Source organism: Salmo trutta, chromosome 37 (genome assembly GCF_901001165.1).
Source record: "Salmo trutta chromosome 37, fSalTru1.1, whole genome shotgun sequence".
Taxonomy (NCBI): domain Eukaryota; kingdom Metazoa; phylum Chordata; class Actinopteri; order Salmoniformes; family Salmonidae; genus Salmo; species Salmo trutta.
The window spans coordinates 1,546,498-1,570,619 of NC_042993.1; the positions used below are offsets into that span (position 1 = coordinate 1,546,498).

General features: G+C 50.0%; 1 protein-coding gene across 7 annotated transcripts in view; it reads right to left on the reverse strand.

Annotated features, from left to right (window-relative positions):
- Positions 1-849: 849 nt before the first annotated feature.
- Positions 850-24,122, reverse strand: part of LOC115176938 (histone-lysine N-methyltransferase ASH1L) — a 28,099-nt gene continuing 4,826 nt past the window's right edge. For 2 of the 7 annotated variants that reach the window (XM_029737344.1, XM_029737345.1), the window contains 11 exons: positions 21,956-22,668; positions 16,295-20,633; positions 8,268-8,574; positions 7,783-7,956; positions 7,581-7,672; positions 4,544-4,617; positions 4,416-4,461; positions 4,056-4,191; positions 3,782-3,945; positions 3,185-3,279; positions 850-2,994 (listed from right to left, as the gene is read on the reverse strand). In XM_029737344.1, the coding sequence (XP_029593204.1) occupies positions 2,881-2,994; positions 3,185-3,279; positions 3,782-3,945; positions 4,056-4,191; positions 4,416-4,461; positions 4,544-4,617; positions 7,581-7,672; positions 7,783-7,956; positions 8,268-8,574; positions 16,295-20,633; positions 21,956-22,525 (6,111 nt within the window). In that variant the 5' untranslated portion in view covers positions 22,526-22,668 and the 3' untranslated portion in view covers positions 850-2,880. Of the gene's footprint in view, positions 2,995-3,184; positions 3,280-3,766; positions 3,946-4,055; positions 4,192-4,415; positions 4,462-4,543; positions 4,618-7,580; positions 7,673-7,782; positions 8,045-8,267; positions 8,575-16,294; positions 20,634-21,955; positions 22,669-24,122 lie in introns of those variants that run through there. The other 5 variants (XM_029737346.1, XR_003872308.1, XR_003872309.1 and 2 more) reach the window with 5 other exon arrangements.

The following is a 24,122-nucleotide window of genomic DNA, read 5'->3' on the forward strand; positions in this document are numbered from 1 at the left end:
AGAAAACCAGCAGGCTCCGGACCTCGTAGGGTAAGAGTTGAATAACCCTGCTCTATTCCATCGAGCTATGGCGAATGCTTGCCTAGAAAGTATGTGGTACCTCGATATTAAAGCCATTCCAATCAAAGAGCTTAGTGTATGTTTTCATCTGACCTAGCCACTTCTGTCAGAGCAGTGAAGGGGAGTGCATGAGGGAAGATCGAGGGAAGGACTTACTCTCTGAAATGAGAAACTATCCCTGTTTGAATACTTTAAATGATTTCCTCATTAAAGTACCCACAGACCTGAAAGGGAGGGATTGGCTAGGCAGCTTTAGCTCACACATGCAGTGGAGGCTCATGGGAGGAGCTATAGGTGGACGAGCTCATTGTAATGGCTGGAATGGAATAGATGGAACGGAGTGGTTGCCATGTTTGTTTAGTACCGTTCCATTAATTCCATTCCAGCCATTACAATGAGTCCATCCTCCTGTAGGTCCTCTCACCAGCATCCACTTACACATAGCCTACATAATCACATACAGATCAGTGATTTGCTGAAGGTAAGTAGGAGAGAAGGGCCTCAGGCTCAGTCCTGCCTCTGTCCTCTTGAGGTCACGTCCTCAGATGAGGGTTGTGATGGAGGAAAACGCTGTATCACCTGGCCATTGGAGTCATTCAGCTTTACACCAGCAGATGGTGCTGTATATAACACATTTACATGTTGGTTATTTAGCAGTGGCTCCATTATGTGTAATGAATATCCCACCAGTTATGCAGCGTCTTCATAAGGATGGAGGAGCAGCGATATTCATGGGCCTGTGATAGTATGAATGGTTAAGTGCTTTAGAATATAACAAGTCCACAATGCTCTGTAAACAAAAACGCCATTTTATTGTTATTGATAATAAGGTCAATGTTTGAAATGACATTCTGTCAGATGAACTCTGTGGTATTTTCTCCAAAGACAGGTTATAAGCAGCAATTTAAATTGTACAACAAAGGGCTGGATTCTCACCGCATCGCAGAAGTATCACGGGAGATCTGCGTTATAGCTCCATTTAAATTTAAAGGCAATGTTCGTGGAGACTGCATTCACGATAAACACTGCCTATGTCGGCTTAATCGGAAGTTACCTTTACACTTGAATGCGATCTTCCGCGATACGGATTGAATCCAGCCCAAAGTTACATTTCATGCAAACTACATAAATAACCCTTCACTACATTGATGAATGCTATAATATTCCTAATCACCCATTAGCAATAGTGAGTGAAGCAAATACACAGGTCAACTATAAAACATTCAACTTAGTGTTCAAAGTCAAACTAGAAACTGCACCAAAGAGAACTGTACAAATGAACGGTTACAAATCTCAGATTCAATTCATTTTCCTGATTGACCAAATAAAAAAAAAAGAACATTCCATCAGTCAGAAAAAGTATACAGGTGAAGAAAAGAAAGTCATATATAATCATAACAATATTTAACATAGGTCAGTTATGTTTAACACTTTGTAGCAAAATGAAGGCCTTTGACTATTAACTTTAACGCTTAGATAATAACTATCAATTATGAAATTGATTCATTACATTACTTAGGTCAATGTTACTGCATTATCATTGGTACAATATAACGATCTTGAAATGATCATATTCACTAAGGCAATAAAAACTACTTGGTTTGATACATAGAAGGGTCTCTAGCTGGTACTGGTAGTGATATTAAAGTTACTGTACTGAAATCCTTACAGGACGTATTGCTTTTGGAGGTTGAACTCACTTAGGCGTCAGTTTATTTACAACATGGCACTTTTACATTAAAGGCTTGATTCAATACGTAGAGCTGAAGAGAACATTAAAGGCAATGTCCCGCATTAGCGGAGACTGAATTCACGGTAAAAACTGCATATGTCAGCTCAATTGGAAATGACCTTTACACTTGAATCATGCTATAGCGCCGAACTTCAGCGACAGGGATTGAATCAAACCCTAAGGGCTGTGTATCGCGGAAGATCTGCATAAAAATGTAGAGGTAGGCCTCCCAAGTGGTGCAGCGGTCTATGGCAGCGGTCTATGGCACTGTATCGCAGTGTTGCGGTGACACTACAGCCTGGGGTTCGATCCCAGGCTGTGTTACAACCGGCTGTGACCGGGAGTCCCATAGGGCGGCGCACAATTGGCCCAGGGTTGTCCGGGTTAGTGGAAGGTTTGGCCCAGGGGGCTTTACTTGGCTCATCGCGCTCTAGCGACTCCTTGTGGCAGGCCAGGCACCTGCAAGCTGACAGTCGTCAGTTGGCCGGTGTTTCCTCCGACACATTCCGGTTAAGCAAGCAGGTGTTAAGAAGAGCGGCTTGGGTCACGCTTTGGAGGACGCATGACTCGACCTTCGCCTGTCCGAGTCCATTGGGTAGTTGCAGCGATGAGACAAGATCATAATTGGATATCACAAAAAAGGGGGTAAAATTGTAAAAAATGATATTGTCATGGTAATTTCAGATTGAGCCGACATGCAGCGTTTACTGTGAATGTAGTCTGCGAGAACACGGGAACATTTCCTTTACATTTAAATTGAGCTATAACGCGGATCGTCCGCAATACGAATTGAATCCAGCCCTAAGACTCTATGGTCTCCATCCATCCCTTCCACCCTCTCTGACTATTAAATCAGACTGTCACTGGTCTGCTGACCGTCTGTCAATCATTCTCAATGGTACAGTAAACAACAACACCCTCATTCCTCTCAGAAACAAAGCCCAAAATCATCTTTATAACAAATCATTTCAGGGAAGCTTTTTCCCCCCAACACTAGTGCAAAGTTAGCTGAACTGAGCTACTTGGAAGAAGAAGAGAGACTGAGCTGAGATTTCCCCCCTCCTTCCTTCCTTGTCCTCTCTCACCAATCATGTCTGCCGCAGCTTCAGGAGTATGTTGTTCAGTCGCTCCTTCCGGACCTCCCTCCAGCCCTCCTCTTCCTCCTCCACCTGTTTTTTCTCCTCTTGTCTGTTCTGAGTGAGCTGTGGTGGGGGCAGATGCGACATCAGGAGTTAGTTATAAGAATTAGTGACACAGACAAAGAACTCCATATGAATACTTCAAGACAGCCCTCATGGGAGACACTAATGAGTGAATATCTTTACAGTTACAGTACAGGGGAGAGCACTCAGAGTAGAGTACTCAGAGTAGAGCACTCAGGAGAGCACTCACATGGAGCGTGGTGCTGAGGGGGTTATGGGGGCACTGGGGATCACGAAGGGGCTCACTAGTCCACACAACCTTCTTCTTCACCGCCATTTGTCGACCTAGAGGGAGGGGAAAGAACCTTAGTGCCCATGGATGGTATTTTGTGTGTGTGTGTGTGTGTGTGTGTGTGTGTATATACAGTAGATGTCCTTAAAATTCCCTTATGAGTGTCTGTTCTTAGCTGGTGACTGTTTGATGGAAATCCATTTTGGTTGATAGTTTATGGGGAAAGCTGAACCTAGCTGGATGTTCTTGGACGGCAGTGAAGAGATGACAGAAATGGGAAAGCACTTATTTCTGTGGTTGGAAAACTGCTGTGTGTGTAATGCTGAATATGATATGGCTCAATAAATACTGTAAAACAGAGAGCTAAACTGAGCACTGAGATGAACACACACATTTATGTCCATATAAACATACACTCAGTACAATACGACTGAAAGACAATAAACACATTTAAAATAAAACACACTGACACACAGGTGCACACAAACAGGCGTGCGAGCACACACACACACACCTACAAAAACTTAAACTAACACACACACTTGCTTCATGGACCTGACATGATGTGGCTGTTGTTGTCCCCAGTAGCTACATAGCTGGAAACTCCTCCTCCATCTTTCTCTCGTTCCCCCTCTCTCCCCCTCCTCAGGCGTATCTGTCTGTCTCTGACCCTCTCCCAGTTCCTCAAAAGGAACACGCGGTGCTTCAGGACGAACACCCTGACAATCAAACAAATACATAAATAAGATCATTATTTTGAGAAATGCACACAAACTACTAGTCTGCACCTCCATGTGTACTGACATGGCGGGTTGTCTTCTGTCTTTACCTGTCACTGGTGGTCATAGGCTCCATGTCCAGGTAGGGAAACAGCTTCTTACTGGGACTGGAACACTCCTCCTGGGGAGAGGGAGGGAGGGACACCCCTGTCTGGTGACTGGACAGGCTCTTCTCTTTTGGTTGGTCTGGGAGGAAAACAAAGACAGAGAGATAATGAGGTATGGACCCCTCCACACAGACTGAACACTTTCAACATGTCACTGCAACAGTGGGATGTCCCCCCCCCAACCAAGTAGGGTGGTAAGTCACGTTGAAGTCAAGTATTGATGTACACACTACAGTATTAACGTTGTGTATGGTATGCACCGTATGCACATACAGGAGCCAGCTGTGACTTTAGGGTACTCACAGGATGAGATCTCTCTGGTCAGAGGAACATCTGGCTCTTTGTGGAGCTGGAACACACAGAGACATGGTCATTCAAGTGAGTGAGTTTATTCTGTGTGTGTGTGTGTGTGTGCATAGTGTGTTACACACCTGGCTGTGCCTGAAGAGCCACATGACGTCAAAGGGCAACTGAAAGTCAATACGTCTCATTCTTAGGTACTTCCCTGTGAGAGAAAGGGGGTGTTAAAAACCTGACACACACAATCTCACTCACACAATCAATCTCTCACACACACACACACACACACACACACACACACACACACACACACACACACACACACACACACACACACACACACACACACACACACACACACACACACTTCATTCTGTTAGGTGACCTAAACTGGAATATGCTTAACACCCCAGCAGTCCTACAATCTAAGCTAGATGCCCTCAATCTCACACAAATTATCAAGGAACCCACCAGGTACAACCCTAAATCCAAAAACATGGGCACCCTCATAGATATTATCCTGACCAACTTGCCCTCCAAATACACCTCTGCTGATTTCAATCAGGATCTCAGCGATCACTGCCTCATTGCCTGCATCCGCTATGGGTCCACAGTCACAAGACTACCCCTCATCACTGTCAAACGCTCCCTAAAACACTTCTGCGAGCAGGCCTTTCTAATCGACCTGACCCGGTATCCTGGAAGGATATTGACCTCCTCCCGTCAGTAGAGGATGCCTGGTCATTCTTTAAAAGTAAATTCCTCACCATCTTAAATAAGCCTGCCCCTTTCAAAAAATGTAGAACTAAGAACAGATATAGCCCTTGGTTCACTCCAGACCTGACTGCCCTCGACCAGCACAAAAACATCCTGTGGTGGACTGCAATAGCATCGAATAGTCCCCGCGATATGCAACTTTTCAGGGAAGTCAGGAACCAATACACTCAGTCAGTTAGGAAAGCAAAGGCTAGATTTTTCCAACAGAAATGTGCATCCTGTAGCTCTAACCCCAAAAAGTTTTGGGACACTGTAAAGTCCATGGAGAATAAGAGCACCTCCTCCCAGCTGCCCACTGCACTGAGGCTAGGAAACACTGTCACCACCGATAATCAATAATTTCAATAAGCATTTCTCTACAGCTGGCCATGCTTTCCTCCTGGCTACCCCAACTCCGGCCAACAGCTCCGCACCCCCTGCAGCTACTTGCCCTGCAGCTACTTGCCCAAGCCTCCCCAGCTTTTCCTTCACCCAAATCCAGATAGCAGATGTTCTGAAAGAGCTGCAAAACCTGGACCCGTATAAATCAGCTGGGATAGACAATCTGGACCATCTCTTTATAAAATGATCTGCCGCCATTGCTGCAACCTCTATTACCAGTCTGTTCAGCCTCTCTTTCGTATCGTCCGAGACTCCTAAAGATTGGAAAGCTGCCGCGGTCATCCCCCTCTTCAAAAGGGGTGACACTCTAGACCCAAACTGTTACAGACCTATATCCATCCTGCCCTGACTTTCAAAAGTCTTCGAAAGCCAAGTTAACAAACAGATCACTGACCATTTCGAATCCCACCGTACCTTCTCCGCTGTGCAATCTGGTTTCCCAGCTGGTCATGGGTGCACCTCAGCCACGCTCAAGGTACTAAACAATATCATAACCTCCATCGATAAAAAACAGTACTGTGCAGCTGTATTCATCGACCTGGCCAAGGCTTTCGACTCTGTCAATCACCACATTCTTCTCGGCAGATTCAACAGCCTTGGTTTTGCAAATGACTGCCTCGCATGTTTCACCAACTACTTCTCAGACAGAGTTCAGTGTGTCAAATCGGAGGGCATGTTGTCCGGACCTCTGGCAGTCTCTATGGGGGTGCCACAGGGTTCAATTCTCAGGCCGACTCTTTTCTCTGTATATATCAACAATGACGCTCTTGCTGCGGGTGATTCCTTGATCCACCTCTACGCAGACGACACCATTCTGTATACATCTGGCCCTTCTTTAGACACTGCGTTAACAAACCCCCAAACGAGCCTCAATGCCATACAACACTCCTTCCGTGGCCTCCAACTGCTCTTAGTAAAACTAAATGCATGCTCTTCAACCGATCGCTGCCCACCCGTCCAGCATCACTAATCTGGACGGTTCTGACTTAGAATATGTGGACAACTACTAATACCTAGGTGTCTGGCTAGACTGTAAACTCTCCTTCCAGACTCATATTAAACATCTCCAATCCAAAATTAAATCCAGAATCGGCTTCCTATTTCGCAACAAAGCCTCCTTCACTCACGCTGCCAAACATACCCTCGTAAAACTGACTATCCTACCGATCCTCGGTGTCATTTTCAAAATAACCTCCAACACTCTACTCAGCAAACTGGATGCAGTCTATCACACTGCCACCCGTTTTGTCACCAAAGCCCCATATACCACCCACCACTGCGACCTGCATGCTCTTGTCGGCTGGCCCTCGCTACATATTCGTCGCCAGACCCAGTGGCTCCAGGTTATCTATAAGTCTATGCTAGGTGAAGCTTTATCTCAGCTCACTGGTCACCCTAACAACACCCACCCGTAGCACGCGCTCCAGCAGGTATATCTCACTGGTCATCCCCAAAGCCAACACCCCCTTTGGCCACCTTTCCTTGTTCTCTGCTGCCAATGACTGGAACGAATTGCAAACAATCACTGAGGTTGGAGACTTATATCTCCCTCACTAACTTAAACATCAGCTATCTGAGCAGCTTACTGATCGCTGCAGCTGTACACAGACCATCTATAAATAGCCCATCCAATCTACCTACCTCATCCCCATATTGTTTTAATTGACTTTTGTTGTTCTTTTGCACACCAGTATTTCTACTTGCACATCATCATCTACACATCTATCACTCCAGTGTTAATTTGCTAAATTGTAATTACTTCGCTACTATGGCCTATTTATTGCCTTACCTCCTTACGCCATTTGCACACACTGTATATAGACTTTTTTTATATTGTGTTATTGACTGTACGTTTGTTTATTCCATGTGTAACTCCGTGTTGTTGTCTGTGTTGCACTGCTTTGCTTTGCTTTATCTTGGCCAGGTCGCAGTTGTAAATGAGAACTTGTTCTCAACTGGCCTACCTGGTTAAATAAAGGTGAAATCAATTTTTTTTAAATAAAAACTCACCAACATGTATGGGAGCAGGCAGGAGGCTGTAGTCTTGTTCTCCTGGTGTATATTCCAGTCTCTCTCTGTTCAGCTGGTTCTTAGAGGAGGGACTGGGGAAGAGACACATTTACACTAGGAAATGAATAGAATACACACCATTTGTGAAATCAATTCAGAGTATGTGAAGTTAGTTTGTATGAACAGGTGAATGAAAACTCACTCTGTAGTTTTGTAGTCATCTGAGTAGAGCCCCGCCATCTGAAACCTCTTCCTAGGCAGCTGGTCAGCTCCCTTATCTGATTGGCTGGCTGGGGTTAGGGATGGAGTTTGGGTTAGCTCTGATTGGCCTGTGCATATGGAGGGGGTGTGGGTGACTGGCTCACCTTCACCAGAACTAAGAAGAAGGAATAAAGTGAGAGAGCGAGAGATAGGATAGAGAGAAAGAAAAAGAGAGAGAAAGGGCACTGGCTTAGCACACAGTGCTGTCAACCATGTGTTAATATACTTTGTCTGTGTGAGGTATTAAGTCTTCAGTGCACATCTAGCAGCTAGTTTCAGGGTATGTAAAACAGCATGCATTTTCTAGACTTTCTCAGTAACGTTTTGATCGCTGTGGGAGTGAAATGTTGTTGCGTTAAACTTTACGACCATCTGCGAGGGCACTCGCTGGGTCAGTTGGGATAAGGGTGAGTTCTGACGGTTTACCTTTGGAGACAGGATGGACGCTCGACCTCTTTCTCAATGCGCCTCCTCTTCCGTCTTCTCCTCCTCTGGCTCTGAATCACAGCTTCAATCACCTCTTGTACGGAATCTCCTCCTCCTCTGTTTCTGTCTCTGTTCTGGACGTCTGTCTCAGTTGGAGGGTTTGGTTGGCTTGTAGGAGAGAGAAAGGGGGAGACCAAAGGGGAGGCTAGAGGGTTCTTCCTGGGTCGTCCAGGCCCTCTCTTAGCCCCAAAACTCTGACCGGTTCTCAGCCACTTCAGTTGCCTCCTGCTCAGGTCATAGCGTGGGTCTTGAGTCCAGAGAGAAGTCATTGGAGCGAGGACAGGGAGTGAGAGAGAGAGAGGAGAGAGAGAGGTGGGAGACAGAGAGAGGAGAAAGGGAATGATTGGGAAATATAGAGAGGGGAGGAGAGAGAGGTGGGAGACAGAGAGAGGAGAAAGGGAATGATTGGGAAATAAAGAGGGGAAGAGAGAGAGAGGGGAGAGAGAGAGAGGTGGGAGAGAGAGAGGAGAAAGGGAATGATTGGGAAATAAAGAGAGGGGAAGAGAGAGAGAGGAGAGAGAGAGGTGGGAGACAGAGAATGATTGGGAGATAAAGAGAGGGGAAGAGAGAGAGAGAGAGAGAGGAGAGAGAGGTGGGAGAGAGAGAGGAGAAAGGGAATGATTGGGAAATAAAGAGGGGGGAGTAGAGAGAGAGGGGAGAGAGAGGTGGGAGACAGAGAGAGGAGAAAGGGAATGATTGGGAAATAAAGAGGGGGAAGAGAGAGAGAGGAGAAAGGGAATGTTTGGGAAATAAAGAGGGGAGGAGAGAGAGAGATGAGAGAGAGAGGTGGGAGACAGAGAGAGGAGAAAGGGAATGATTGGGAAATAAGGAGAGGGGAAGAGAGAGAGAGAGGAGAAAGGGAATGATTGGGAAATATAGAGAGGGGAGGAGAGAGAGGTGGAAGACAGAGAGAGGAGAAAGGGAATGATTGGGAAATATAGAGAGGGGAGGAGAGAGAGGTGGGAGACAGAGAGAGGAGAAAGGGAATGATTGGGAAATAAAGAGGGGAAGAGAGAGAGATGAGAGAGAGAGGTGGGAGAGAGAGAGAGGAGAAAGGGAATGATTGGGAAATAAGGAGAGGGGAAGAGAGAGAGAGAGGAGAAAGGGATTGATTGGGAAATAAAGAGAGGAGAGAGAGAGAGAGAGAGAGAGAGAGAGAGAGGAGAAAGGGAATGATTGGGAAATAAAGAGAGGGGAAGAGAGAGAGAGAGATGTATATGTATCAGTAACTGAAACAGCAGCAGTCTGTCTCAGTGTGTCCCTGGGATGGGGTGACTCTACACTTCCTTTGCACTGCTGCCTGGTATTCCCCTCAAATCATATACTCCCCTTCTGGGAATCACAACAAGCAGTCTCTCTCACTCACTCACACACTCACACACGGTATGCACCAGAGGAGGCTGGTGGAATGAGCTTTAGGAGGACGGGCTCATTGCAGTGGCTGGAATATAATCATTGGAACAGAGTCAATCTTTCCATGTATTTGATGTGTTTGGTACCATTCTACTGATTCCATTCCAGGCATTACAAAGAGCCCGTCCACCTATATCTCCTCCCACAAGCCCCCTCTGGTATAAACACCCCCCCACACACAAACACCCACACACACAAATTATACATTAGAATGTGTGTGTGGGCTGTGTGTGCTCAGTCACATATGTGTCTGGTTAGATGATGTGCGACTGCCAAACAAATCCATCCTCCCTCCTCCCCTCTCAAAAACAACTCTCTACCTCCCTCCCTCTGCCCTCCCTCTCTATCCTCCCTCACTATCAGTCCCCCGCCATCCCTCTATCCATCACTTCTCCTCAAGTATCTCCTTTCTTCCCATCTTTCCAAAATTCCCCAACATTAACACTGACTGAGCAGCCTTTCCTTCTAGGGTTTTTCCAGCCAGCCAGTGTAGAGTACAGTATGTTGGCCAGCCAGTCAGGCAGGCAGTGTACAGTATAGTATGTTGGCCAGCCAGCCAGGTAGGCAGTGTACTGTATTGTTGGCCAGACAGCCAGACAGTGTATAGTACAGTATGTTGCCCAGCCAGCCAGCCAGCCAGCCAGGCAGGTAGTGTACAGTACAGTATGTTTGCCAGCCAGCCAGGCAGGCAAGCAGGCAGTGTACAGTATTATATGTTGGCCAGCCGCTCAGCCAGACAGTCAGGCAGTGTACTGTACAGTATGTTGAACAGCCAGCCAGACAGGCAGGTAGTGTACAGTACAGTATGTTTGCCAGCCAGCCAGGCAGGCAGGCAGGCAGTGTACAGTATAGTATGTTGGCCAGCCAGCCAGGTAGGCAGTGTACTGTATTGTTGGCCAGACAGCCAGACAGTGTATAGTACAGTATGTTGCCCAGCCAGCCAGCCAGTCAGGCAGGTAGTGTACAGTACAGTATGTTTGCCAGCCAGCCAGGCAGGCAAGCAGGCAGGCAGTGTACAGTATTATATGTTGGCCAGCCGCTCAGCCAGACAGCCAGGCAGTGTACTGTACTGTATGTTGAACAGCCAGCCAGCCAGCCAATGTATAGTACAGTATGTTGGCCAGCCACTCAGCCAGGCAGTGTACAGTATGTTTGCCAGCCAGCCAGCCAGGCAGTGTATAGTAAAGTATGTTGGCCAGCCGCTCAGCCAGCCTGCCAGGCAGTGTACAGTATGTTGGCCAGCCACTCAGCCAGGCAGTGTACAGTATGTTTGCCAGCCAGCCAGCCTGCCAGGCAGTGTACAGTACAGTATGTTGGCCAGCCAGCCAGGCAGGCAGGCAGGCAGTATACAGTATATGTTGGCCAGCCAGCCAGCCAGCCAGGCAGTGTACTGTACAGTATGTTGGCCAGCCGCTCAGCCAGCCAGCCAGGCAGTGTACTGTACAGTATGTTGGCCAGCCGCTCAGCCAGCCTGCCAGGCAGTGTACAGTATGTTGGCCAGCCACTCAGCCAGGCAGTGTACAGTATGTTTGCCAGCCAGCCAGCCTGCCAGGCAGTGTACAGTACAGTATGTTGGCCAGCCAGCCAGGCAGGCAGGCAGTATACAGTATTATATGTTGGCCAGCCAGCCAGGCAGTGTACTGTACAGTATGTTGGCCAGCCGCTCAGCCAGCCAGCCAGGCAGTGTACTGTACAGTATGTTGGCCAGCCGCTCAGCCAGCCAGCCAGGCAGTGTACTGTACAGTATGTTGGCCAGCCAGCCACGCAGTGTACAGCAAGTCAAATTAAATGAAGCTTTATTTACACAGCAAATTTCAGACATGGAATGCAACGCAATGTGCTTCACATAAAAAATAAAACATATGAAAATATTTACTACACCACAAACATAAGAGGATAAAAAACGAAAGAATAACAATAAAACCTGAATGACTAAAAGCACCCTAAGGAAAAGCAAAGGTATGTTTTAAGATCTATTTTAAATATGTCCACAGTTTCGGCCCCCCTCAGGTTCTCTGGCAGGCTATTCCAGAGACAGGGGGCATAATAACTAAAGGCTGCCTCCCCATGTCTCTTGGTCCTAGGCTTTGGGACAGTTAAAAGGCCAGTGCCAGAGGACCTGAGGGACCTACTGGGTACATAACTTAATTTACATGCATTGGGGTGCACAATCGTGGATTGTTTTAAAAACCAATAGAATAATCTTTAAATGAATTCTAAAACTCACAGGCAGCCAGTGCAGAGACCTTAAAACCGGTGTAATGTGTTCTCTCCATCTGGTCTTGGTCAGTACCCATGCTGCAGCATTCTGTATGTTTTGCAGTTGACCAATGGCTTTCTTGGGTAGACCAGACAGGAGAGCATTACAGTAGTCAAGCCTGTTTGTAATAAAAGCTGAATGAGGATGAGTCTCTCTGTACCAGCCTGAGAGAAAAACAGCCGCACCTTGGCAATGTTCCTCAGGTGGCAAAAAGCTATTTTGGTCACATTCCTAATGTGTGATTCAAAATGGAGTTCAGAACCTAAAAAACACCTAGCTTTATAGAATTACATTTACCGTATGTTGGCCAGCCAGCCAGCCAGCCAGCCAGCCAGGCAGTGTACAGTACGTTGGCCAGCCAGCTAGCCAGGCAGTGTACAGTACAGTATGTTGGCCAGCCAGCCAGGCAGTGTACAGTACAGTATGTTGCCCAGCCAGCCAGGCAGACAGTGTACAGCACAGTATGTTGGCCAGCCAGCCAGGCAGTGTACAGTACAGTATGTTGGCCAGCCAGCCAGGCAGTGTACAGCACAGTATGTTGGCCAGCCAGCCAGGCAGTGTACAGTACAGTATGTTGGCCAGCCAGGCAGTGTACAGCACAGTATGTTGCCCAGCCAGGCAGGCAGTGTACAGTACAGTATGTTGGCCAGCCAGACAGTGTACAGTACCGTATGTTGGCCAGCCAGGCAGTGTACAGTACCGTATGTTGGCCAGCCAGGCAGTGTACAGTACAGTATGTTGGCCAGCCAGACAGTGTACAGTACCGTATGTTGGCCAGCCAGGCAGTGTACAGTACAGTATGTTGGCCAGCCAGGCAGTGTACAGTACCGTATGTTGGCCAGCCAGACAGTGTACAGTACCGTATGTTGGCCAGCCAGGCAGTGTACAGTACCGTATGTTGGCCAGCCAGGCAGAGTACAATACAGTATGTTGGCTAGCTAGGCAGTGTACAGTACAGTATGTTGGTCAGCCAGGCAGTGTACAGTACCGTATGTTGGCCAGCCAGGCAGTGTACAGTACCGTATGTTGGCCAGCCAGGCAGTGTACAGTACCATATGTTGGCCAGCCAGGCAGAGTACAATACAGTATGTTGGCTAGCTAGGCAGTGTACAGTACAGTATGTTGGTCAGCCAGGCAGTGTACAGTACAGTATGTTGGCCAGCCAGGCAGTGTACAGTACCGTATGTTGGCCAGCCAGGCAGTGTACAGTACCGTATGTTGGCCAGCCAAGCAGTGTCCAGTACAGTATGTTGGCCAGCCAGGCAGTGTACAGTACAGTATGTTGGCCAGCCAGGAAGTGTACAGTATGTTGGCCAGCCAGCCAGGCAGTGTACAGTATGTTGGCCAGCCAGGCAGTGTACAGTATGTTGGCCAGCCAGGCAGTGTACAATACCGTATGTTTGCCAGCCAGGCAGTGTACAGTACAGTATGTTGGCCAGCCAGGCAGTGTACAGTACAGTATGTTGGCCAGCCAGGCAGTGTACAGTACAGTATGTTGGCCAGCCAGGCAGTGTACAGTACAGTATGTTGGCCAGGCAGTGTACAGTACAGTATGTTGGCCAGCCAGGCAGTGTACAGTACAGTATGTTGGCCAGGCAGTGTACAGTACAGTATGTTGGCCAGCCAGGCAGTGTACAGTACAGTATGTTGGCCAGCCAGACAGTGTACAGTACCGTATGTTGGCCAGCCAGGCAGTGTACAGTACCGTATGTTGGCCAGCCAGGCAGTGTACAGTACAGTATGTTGGCCAGCCAGACAGTGTACAGTACAGTATGTTGGCCAGCCAGGCAGTGTACAGTACCGTATGTTGGCCAGCCAGGCAGTGTACAGTACCATATGTTGGCCAGCCAGACAGTGTACAGTACAGTATGTTGGCCAGCCAGGCAGTGTACAATACAGTATGTTGGCCAGCCAGACAGTGTACAGTACAGTATGTTGGCCAGCCAGACAGTGTACAATACAGTATGTTGGCCAGCCAGACAGTGTACAGTACCGTATGTTGGCCAGCCAGACAGTGTACAGTACAGTATGTTGGCCAGCCAGGCAGTGTACAATACAGTATGTTGGCCAGCCAGGCAGTGTACAGTTCCGTATGTTGGCCAGCCAGACAGTGTACAGTACCGTATGTTGGCCAGCCAGCCAGACAGTGTACAATACAGTATGTTGGCCAGCCAGACAGTGTACAGTACAGTATGTTGGCCAGCCAGACAGTGTACAGTACAGTATGTTGGCCAGCCAGGCAGTGTACAGTATGTTGGCCATCCAGGCAGTGTACAGTACAGTATGTTGGCCAGCCAGCCAGTGTACAGTACCGTATGTTGGCCAGCCAGCCAGACAGTGTACAGTACCGTATGTTGGCCAGCCAGACAGTGTACAGGACCGTATGTTGGCCAGCCAGCCAGACAGTGTACAGTACCGTATGTTGGCCAGCCAGGCAGTGTACAGTATGTTGGCCAGCCAGACAGTGTACAGTACAGTATGTTGGCCAGCCAGGCAGTGTACAATACAGTATGTTGGCCAGCCAGCCAGTGTACAGTACCGTATGTTGGCCAGCCAGCCAGACAGTGTACAGTACCGTATGTTGGCCAGCCAGACAGTGTACAGGACCGTATGTTGGCCAGCCAGCCAGACAGTGTACAGTACCGTATGTTGGCCAGCCAGGCAGTGTACAGTATGTTGGCCAGCCAGGCAGTGTACAGTACCGTATGTTGGCCAGCCAGGCAGTGTACAGTACAGTATGTTGGCCAGCCAGACAGTGTACAGTACAGTATGTTGGCCAGCCAGACAGTGTACAGTACAGTATGTTGGCCAGCCAGGCAGTGTACAGTACAGTATGTTGGCCAGCCAGGCAGTGTACCGTATGTTGGCCAGCCAGGCAGGCAGTGTACAGTACCGTATGTTGGCCAGCCAGACAGTGTACAGTACAGTATGTTGGCCAGCCAGGCAGTGTACAGTATGTTGGCCAGCCAGGCAGGCAGACAGTGTACAGTATGTTGGCCAGCCAGGCAGTGTACCGTATGTTGGCCAGCTAGCCAGGCAGTGTACAGTACAGTATGTTGGCCAGCCAGGCAGTGTACAGTACAGTATGTTGGCCAGCCAGACAGTGTACAGTACAGTATGTTGGCCAGCCAGGCAGTGTACAGTACAGTATGTTGGCCAGCCAGGCAGTGTACAGTATGTTGGCCAGCCAGGCAGTATACAGTACAGTATGTTGGCCAGCCAGACAGTGTACTGTACCGTATGTTGGCCAGCCAGCCAGGCAGTGTACAGTACAGTATGTTGGCCAGCCAGGCAGTGTACAGTACAGTATGTTGGCCAGCCAAGCAGTGTACAGTACAGTATGTTGGCCAGCCAGGCAGTGTACAGTACAGTATGTTGGCCAGCCAGGCAGTGTACAGTACAGTATATTGGCCAGCCAGGCAGTGTACAGTACAGTATGTTGGCCAGCCAGACAGTGTACCATACCGTATGTTGGCCAACTAGACAGTGTACAGTACAGTATGTTGGCCAGCCAGCCAGTGTACAGTACAGTATGTTGGCCAGCCAGCCAGTGTACAGTACAGTATGTTGGCCAGCCAGGCAGTGTACAGTACAGTATGTTGGCCAGCCAGGCAGTGTACAGTACAGTATATTGGCCAGCCAGGCAGTGTACAGTATGTTGGCCAGCCAGGCAGTGTACAGTATGTTGGCCAGCCAGGCAGTGTACAGTATGTTGGCCAGCCAGGCAGGCAGTGTACAGTATGTTGGCCAGCCAGGCAGGCAGTGTACAGTATGTTGGCAGACAGACAAGCAGCAGCTGAGACAGTGACACATGAACAGGACTATACATAGAGACTAGTGGTTAACTAATGACTGTGTTCTGCTCATAGCTTCATAGCCCAGGGCTCAAACAGCACAGCAAATTACCACAGCAGACATTTCTAAGATCTCTGGCAGATCGGACTGGAAGGGTTATTAACAGACTGTGAGAATGAACCAACAAATGAGGGGAAAATAATGTGTGTGTGCGTGAGTGTACGCGTGTATGTGTGACAGTTCATGTGTCATGCAGGTTCTCTGTTCAAGTCTCTAACTTGCTGTGGTAATAAAAAGAACAGAGACTAATTTCCTCTCTGATGTAGTGATTACATTACCTGAGAGAAGGACAGTCTACCAACCTTCCTACTGTCTATGTGAAAACCTGCTGTCACTGTAGCCTGTGTGCCTGGCTTCAATAATCCTCACTCACTCACTCACTCACTCACTCACACACTCACACACTCACACACTCACACACAACATTCCCCAGTCTCACCTGTGCCTCTCCTCTCTGTCTGTGATGGCTCCTCACTCCTCAGTGACCCGTCTTGACTCCCTGGTCTCCAATTGTTTCCACCGCTCCTCATGCCCCTCCCACTGGTGACAGACGAGGTGAAGAGGTTGGTGTGTGTCGGGGGGGTGAAGGTGCTGTGACAGGGTGTGTGTCTCTCCCCCGCCTCTTTCTCTGACCCCCCCACAGCGGCCGTTCTCTGCCCTTCTGTCAGAGTGCCCCAGGTGGGATCGGGGGGTCTGAATCCTGCCCCCAGCCCCCCTCTCCTCAGCCAGGGGTTCTGACGACCCCCCCAGCTCTCCCCAAACGAGGACAGGTGAGAGGAGCCTAGACAGGTGAGGGGTGCGTGTTTGAGCCTCTCTGATGATGAAGAGGCTGGTTTAGCAGAAGCAGAGAAGAAAGAAGAGGGGTATTTGCCGTGCCTATGTTGCCATGGAGACTCCATCAACCCAGCACTCCCTTGTCCTCCAGTCTTTCTACTTTCTCCTGACCCTGTGGTGAACTCTGACCTTAGCTGTGACCCTGCAACTCTCCCCTCCTCTTCTTCCTTTCCGTCACGATCACGCTGTCTGTGACGATGTTTGTGTCTGAGCTTGTGTTCACTCCCCCCACAGACACAGGACCTACCAGGGATGGCCCCTCCTGGACAGGAACGGACCCCGGCCCTCTTTCCCTCACCCCTAACCCCCACGTCCTCACCTCCACCTCCACCCAACCCAGCCTCCCTCAGCTGCCTGCTCCTCCTCCTGTGGAACCTGGCTGGGTTGAGGAGGAGGTGAGGGGGGTGGAGGTGGGGGTGGTGGGGGGCGTAGGGGTGAGGGGGAGGCAGGGGAAAGGAGGGGTGGGGGTTTGGGTAATGGGCCATGGTCAGAGGATAGCCTCTGTAGTAGCCAAAACCCAGAGGCATGGGGGTGGTGGAAGAGGTGGTGGAGGAGGACAGGGGGGTACTGAGAGAGGAGGGGTGGAGGTGCCCTGCGATACCCTGTAAGGCACACCTCCGCCCCTGGCCACAGTCACCCTGGTCTAGGGACTCACAGGGCTTGGTGGGACAGCCACACCTCAACCTCTGCTCTGGCTTTCTGCTGCCATAAGGCAGGCCGTGGCAGGGGTGGGGGTGGAGCGGGGAGAAGGAGGGGTGAGGGGGGTAAGACAGGGGGTGAGGCGAGTAGTATCCACTCAAGTTGATTCTGTAAACGTTTGAGCGGAAATTTTGCGATGACAATAAGGAAGAGTGGCATCTTTTCCCCCCACTCTCATCGAGATCCTGCCCCAGTCCAGCTCTGGCCCAATCACGGTGGCGACCGATGCGGACCTCGCTGAACTGCCCAATGAGATCGTCCAGTTCAGAGAGGAAGTCTGGGTCGTGTGCGTGCATGAGCAGGTGCTGGTACTTCCTCTTGCGTTTGTGTTTCTGTCTCTTGTGTGTGTTGTGCCCTAGGCAGGGGCAGAGGTCCAGGTGGGAGCGCTGGTTGTGCCCTAGGCAGGGGCAGGGGGGGCAGGTATAGGGACATTCGTACCCCCTCCGCCTGTGCCTGTGTCTGGGTTCCACTAAGTCAGAAGGAGGCGTGTGTCTGGGGGAGGCAGAGGGGGGAGAGGCTGACACTCTGATGGGTGAGGGTACAGGGGGGGGGTGTTCTAATAACATGGAGGGCGAGGGTTGTCTCTGACCCTTCAGGTTGACCCCTAAACCTGTCCGCAACACTGACCTGGTGACATCTGAGGTCATTCCCATGGTTACCCCCCCTCTCCCTCGGCCCCTCCTCTCCCCCCGCTCTGAGATAGTGTTGTGGTCCATTCCAATCACACTGTCGCTAGGCAACATCTCCTTGCTGTGTGATTTACTGATAGGTGAGGGTGTGGCCTCTTTCAGGTGTGCGGGGAAGACAGGCAGATGGGGGTAAAGAGGGTGAGGAGGGTGAGGAAGAGGAGGAGAAGAGAGTCTGCTGGAGGGATGGTGGAAGAGGGGATGTCGTCCCTGACCTGGAGAACTCCTCTTTAGGGAGGGAGAGAGGGATGAGGAGGAGGAGAAGGAGGAGGAGAGAGGACGTGGTGATGCGCAGGAGGAGGAGGGTGAGGGGAGGGAGAAGGTGTGGGGGAGGAAGAGGGAGGGAGCTGGTTCTGTGCAGCCTCCATCACTGTAAGGGCTCTGGGCTCCACTGGAGTGGGTGAGAGATGGGGAGGGGAATGGGTGAGAGAGGGGAGGATGGGGCTGGGGAGAGGAGAAGAGAGAGGGACCAGAGAGACTGGTGAACAGTGTGGACTGAGAGGCAGGGTTAGAGTTAGCTGGAGCTTTGGGTTTGCGTCCTCTCCTCTTCCCCATGTAGATGGTCCCTCTCTTACTCACGTTGATCTGGGGACCTAGGTTACCCCCAAAGGAGGAGGACAGGGAGGGTGCTGTGGCCAACCCACACACCCCTCCTGCACCCCCACGAGAGTTCTCTCTACCTCCCTCTCTTCCTCTCCCCTCCTTCCCCCCTCCACACCCAGAAAGCATTTCCCTGAGTAGTCTCCTCCTCTTCCTCCTCTTCATCTCTCCGATGATGCTCCTCATCCTCAGCTTCCTGTTGCCCTTTTCAGAGGGGAAGTCTTTACCCCCCTCCTCACCTCCAGAGGGGGTCAGTGTACCCCTGTTCTGGTCCTGGAGAGTCTGTTTGGGGAGGAGGGGGGAGGGGGGCAGCCGTTTGGGGCGACCTCGTTTCCTGGGTGTGGGGTTGGGGCTAGAGGGATTGGTGAGGGTGGGACTGTGATCCAGCACTGGGTTGAGCACATGGGGGTCCGGAGTCTCATCATGCCCATGAGGGAGCACCTCAGCTCGGGTAGGTTTGGGGGAGTGTCTGGGTTGGGGTTCGTCCAAGCTCGAGGTTTGGGATTTGGGGCGACCCCTTTTTCTGGCCTGAGAGATGGGACGGTCAGGTCCAGGTGAAGGGCTAGGGTCAGAGGTCAACAGGTGAGACTGGGTGGGGGGTGGGGGTCGCCCTGCTGGTCTGGGTCTCACAGGGGTTGAGGTAGAGGGGGAGAGGGAGGACGGACTGGAGGGTGGGGGAACGGAGGGGGCTAGGCATGACTCAGCTGACCGAAGGTTGGGTGAGTTGGTAGTTGCGGGTGTCTGGGGGGTAGTGGGGGATGTCTGGGGGCTAGTGGGGGTCTGTGGGGCAACTAAGGGGGCATCTTGGGGGCCATCTGGGTTCTCTGCCAGTCTCTGTGCCCGGTTCACCAGTCTGGTCCAGCTTGGCCGTCGGGTCTTACGTTTCTTCAGCGGACGGCTGTCCTGCTCTCGGGGGGAGGTAGGAGGAGAGGAAGAGTGGAGAGAGAGAGAGGGAGGAGGGAGGGAGATGAGGGGAGAGGAGGAGGAGGCAGTGGATGGGTTGGAGGGAGAGACGGTGGGTCTTGAGGGGGCACCAGTATCATCTGATTCCCCTGTTCCTCTGGTCAGGTCTGGGCTGGGTGTACCCGTCTTCCTGCTCTGAACCTCAGACAACATCTGACACTTTGTAGAAGAGGGCGATTTATTCATACTCAAGTCTCTGGGCTTCTCTCTTTCCTTGTCCTCGTCCCCGTCCCCATTTCTCTCCTCCTTCCCTGTCATATCCCTCCTGCTCTCATCCATCCCAGTTCCCTCCTTCGCTCTCTCATCTCTGTCCATCTTTGGACTCTCATTCCTCCCTCTGTCCTCCTTCCCTCTCCCCTTCTCCCCTCTCTTGCCCTTCCCTTTCTCACCCCTCGCTTTGTCATCTTTCTCTTTCTTCTTCTTGGCTTTCTCCTCCTTCCCTCTCTCATTTCCCACAGAGGCCGGTAGTAATGGTCCCCTGCTCAGGCTGGTGAGGGAAGCAGCAGGACTCAGTCTCCCATCAGCCACTGGGGCTCCTCTCTGGTCTGGAAGTAGGGGTGTGGATGGGGGCGGTGTAGGAGGGCAGCTGAAGCCTGTAGTCCTGTCCTGGGCTGCAAGGTCAGCCTGATGGGGGCTGGAGGCTGGAGGTCTTGTTGTTGAGTTCACGTTAGAGGGGGCGGCTGAGGAAGAACAGTTCTGTTTGCGACCTTTGACCTTTGTGAGTCTGGTAGGATGGCAGGTGACTGTAGGTACTCCCCCATTCAGCATACCTCCCTCCCCCTTAACATCTGCCTCACCGCTAGGGTCCTTTACCAAGGGGGAATGGGGTGATGAGGGAGGGGGGTAATGGGGAGATGAAGCTGTGGGCTCAGAGGGGGTTGCCTGGTCCATTTGGGCAGGTGAGGGTAGTTTGCTGTGGGCATCAGGTGGGTCAGGGTGCCTTGGTTTCTCCGGTAGGGTGTCTGACTTCTTATAGCCCAGGTTCACAGGGACCTGCTGGGATGAGAACATGGTTATAAACATCAGATCAGATTGGTCATTTATTATGTCATCTATCAGAAAAGATCTAGGTAATTTACAGGTAAAGATTTTAATATAATCAAAAATATTTTAAAGAAATATTTCTCCAAAAGAATCCCGGTTAGACCTATGATAGAGTTCTGTTCATGTGTTACACAATTGCTATTTTCTAATAATTTACAGCATTGTGCCCTTGTTGACAAGGAAGTAGAGGTATGTAAATGTAATGTGTTTCAGAGCTGCATAGTTCATTAGCATTAGTGGGTCAGAGAGAGGACAGGGAGAGGAAAGAGAAAGAGGGAGGGAAAAGGAGAGCAAACAAGAGAGAGAAACAGTAAGGGTGGGGTGCTGGTGCAAGCCTGTTGGAAGACAGCTAAAGGACACAATGACAAAGAGAGAGATAGAGAAAGAGACAGGAAGAGAGAGAGCGTGAGAGGAAGAGAGAGAGGAAAAGAGAGAGAGAGCGAGAGAGACGAAGAGAGAGCGAGAGAAAGATAGAGAAATTAGGACAAATGGGAGGAGAGAAGCTGAGGTGATGGAGACTGAAATGAGGTTGACCCGGCAAGAGGAGAAATTGAGCGATCGAGAAAGAGAGAGAGGTGGAGAGAAAGAGAAATGAGAGCAGGTAGAGAAAAGAGGGTAAAAATAGACAGAGAGAAAGAGACAGAGTAGAGAGAGAACTAGAGATCGATCGAGAAAGAGAGAGAAAGGCAGCTGTGCTATTGGTAGCTATAAATGGCCACGAATAGAGATGAGGAGGCTTGACATTTCATGCTTGTCCTGTAATTTGGGAGCTGCGTTGTTGCAGCCTGACTGGTGTTTGCAGCTAAAGCAATAATCTACTCTCTGGGGTGGGTGATTGTCATAAGAGCTGATGGACCAATGTCTGGATCAGCTGCTAATAGTTGCTGTGCTGTGTGACTATTAATAGTCCTGTTCTCTATTCTAATGCACCACTGCTGCTGCTGTTTAACTTTCTCTATCCAGACAATCACTCACTTGACCTTATTATTATTAGAAACCATTAGGAACCGCTGAGTGTTCTGGAGCGGATAACACGCCTGCTGGGGGATGAATAGGAAACACACATACTGAACACTAATGCATATCATGCACAAGCCTACATAAATGTGTAATAATATATAATTGTGTCAAATGTGAATACTTCTTCACACTGGAGAGATTTGTAGGGGAGCCGGTGTATAAAACAGAACTGAAGTACTAGTCAATGTAATAAACTAGTAGCAAGCGATTAACAAGTCAGGTATTCAGTGAGGTAGTAGTGGTTCTCTTCTTACCTGTTTGGCTGGCGCAGTCTGAGGGTTGGCTGGGCTGGGAGGGGTGGTTGTAGGGGCTGTTGATGATGATGATGATGAAGACGGAGGTGAGGAGGAGTGTATCTTCCTGGTCTGGGTGGTGCTGGGGTCTGACCCCTGGTTCTGCTCTCCGTCCCCCTCCTCCTGAGGGCTGTTCCCCTGCCCACTCCCCCCTCCCTCCTGACTCCCCCTCCCTGCTGCCCCCCTCCCAGGCCTCTGGTACGTCCTGATGGTGGGTTTACACTCGTAGCCCTCCAGGGTCTTGGGGGGTTTCTTGGTGCGTTTGGCGGTTTGGACTCCGATCCTCAGCCTCACATTGCCCTCAGTGCAGCTCCTCTCTCTGCCTGGGAATGGGAGCTCTCTCTGCCCTGCAGCACCACAGCGCCCCTCAATGAGCACCTCCAGTACTGCACCACCTGCTTCCTTCTCTATCCTCTTCCTCGTCCCACCGCCTACCTCTTTCTCTGGGTACTGCTGTGGTGGGGCTGTGGGGAGGAGAGGCGGTGAGGATGGTGGAGGTAGAGATGGGCCCCCCTTCGCTCTCTGGTCCATCAGAGATGTGAGGGGGGAGGGGTGGGGGGTGAGGCACCCAGGGTGGGAGGGAACAGGTATTGTCCAGAGATTAAATATCAAAAAGCTTTCTTGACCCAACTGTCCAGCGCTCTGTCCCTCTCTGTCTGTCAGTCAGGCTTGAACTGAGAAGGATGGAGTGAAAGAGAGAAACAGACAGAGAAAGACATCAGACATTAGTAACAGCAATACAACAACAACAGGAGAAGTCTGTCAGCTTTACTGAAAAACAACAGAATGACAATCCAAAAGTACTTTACAAGAACGTGAAAACACAGAAACTATACTGCCTCTAAACTATACTGGCACTTAATATAATGCTTTCAACAGACGACAAAAGACACCAGCTAAATGTCAGCTTACAAGTAGGCTATGTCCTGTTCTCCACTGCAGCTGACCACAGCATCACCCAGCCTGGCAACCCGACACTATACTAAACCCTACAGCTGGAGTCAGCTCCCTCTCTTTCCTCCGCTCTCTCCGGCCAAAGTCCTGAAGAAAATGCTGCAATACAATTTCCCTAGCCGCGTGTGTATGTGTATGGTGTGTGTGTGTATGGTGTGTGTGTGTATAGTGTGTGTGTGTGTGTATAGTGTGTGTGTGTATATAGTGTGTATGTGTAGTGTGTGTGTGTGTGTGTGTGTGTGTGTGTGTGTGTGTGTGTGTGTGTGTGTGTGTGTGTGTGTGTGTGTGTGTGTGTGTGTGTGTGTGTGTGTGTGTGTGTATGATCGTATGAAGCAGATGGCAGTAAAGTCACTCAGGAGATGATTCAGATGATGACCTCACTGATGACCTCACTGAACGGAACCCCAGGGGACCAATCATACTCAGCAGAGCAGCCCTTTCCAAGAATGCCTGCACTTACTGGAAAACTCTCTTCAAATTCTTTAAAAAGGTATCATTCCTTCCTTCCTCCATCTTTCTTTCTTTCTTTCGCTCGTGAAGGGATCACAGATCTAAGGGCTCATGCTCGATACCAACTTCTACTTCTCTCCACACCACAACCCTGCTACCTTTCCCTCCCTCCTCCCTCCTCTCTACTCTCTACTCTCTACTGTACTCCGCCTTTCTCTCTTTTCTCTCCAACCTTCTCTGTTTCATGTCTGTCAGCAACCCTTTGCAACTCTCTCTCTCTGAACAGACCACACAGTGAAACGGTCAACCCAGCACCAGGCACCGTATCCATGTTAATGAAAACCATATTTCCTCCCCCTCTTCTCTTCAGTCTTTTTCTCCTCTTCAACCTCAATCCTTCCATTCACGTCCTCCAGAACTTTCCCCTCCTCCCCTCTCAGTAGTGGTGTAACACAAATCCGTAGGAACGGGCAAAACTTATTTTTGGAAACGAGTGTGAATTCCTCCCCCTCCCCTGGTTTCCTCTAAGTCAAGTAAGCTTTTCATTGACCCCATTGTAAATGGACGTTTAATGTGATGCTATGGCAAGTAACACACCCAACAATAACGTTCCCCTGAACAGCCATACTTTACTCTACTCTCTCTCTGTCTCCCTCTCTCTGTCTCCCTCTCACACATACACACTTGCTCTGTAGTCTATGTGCTGACCAATACATGCCAAAAC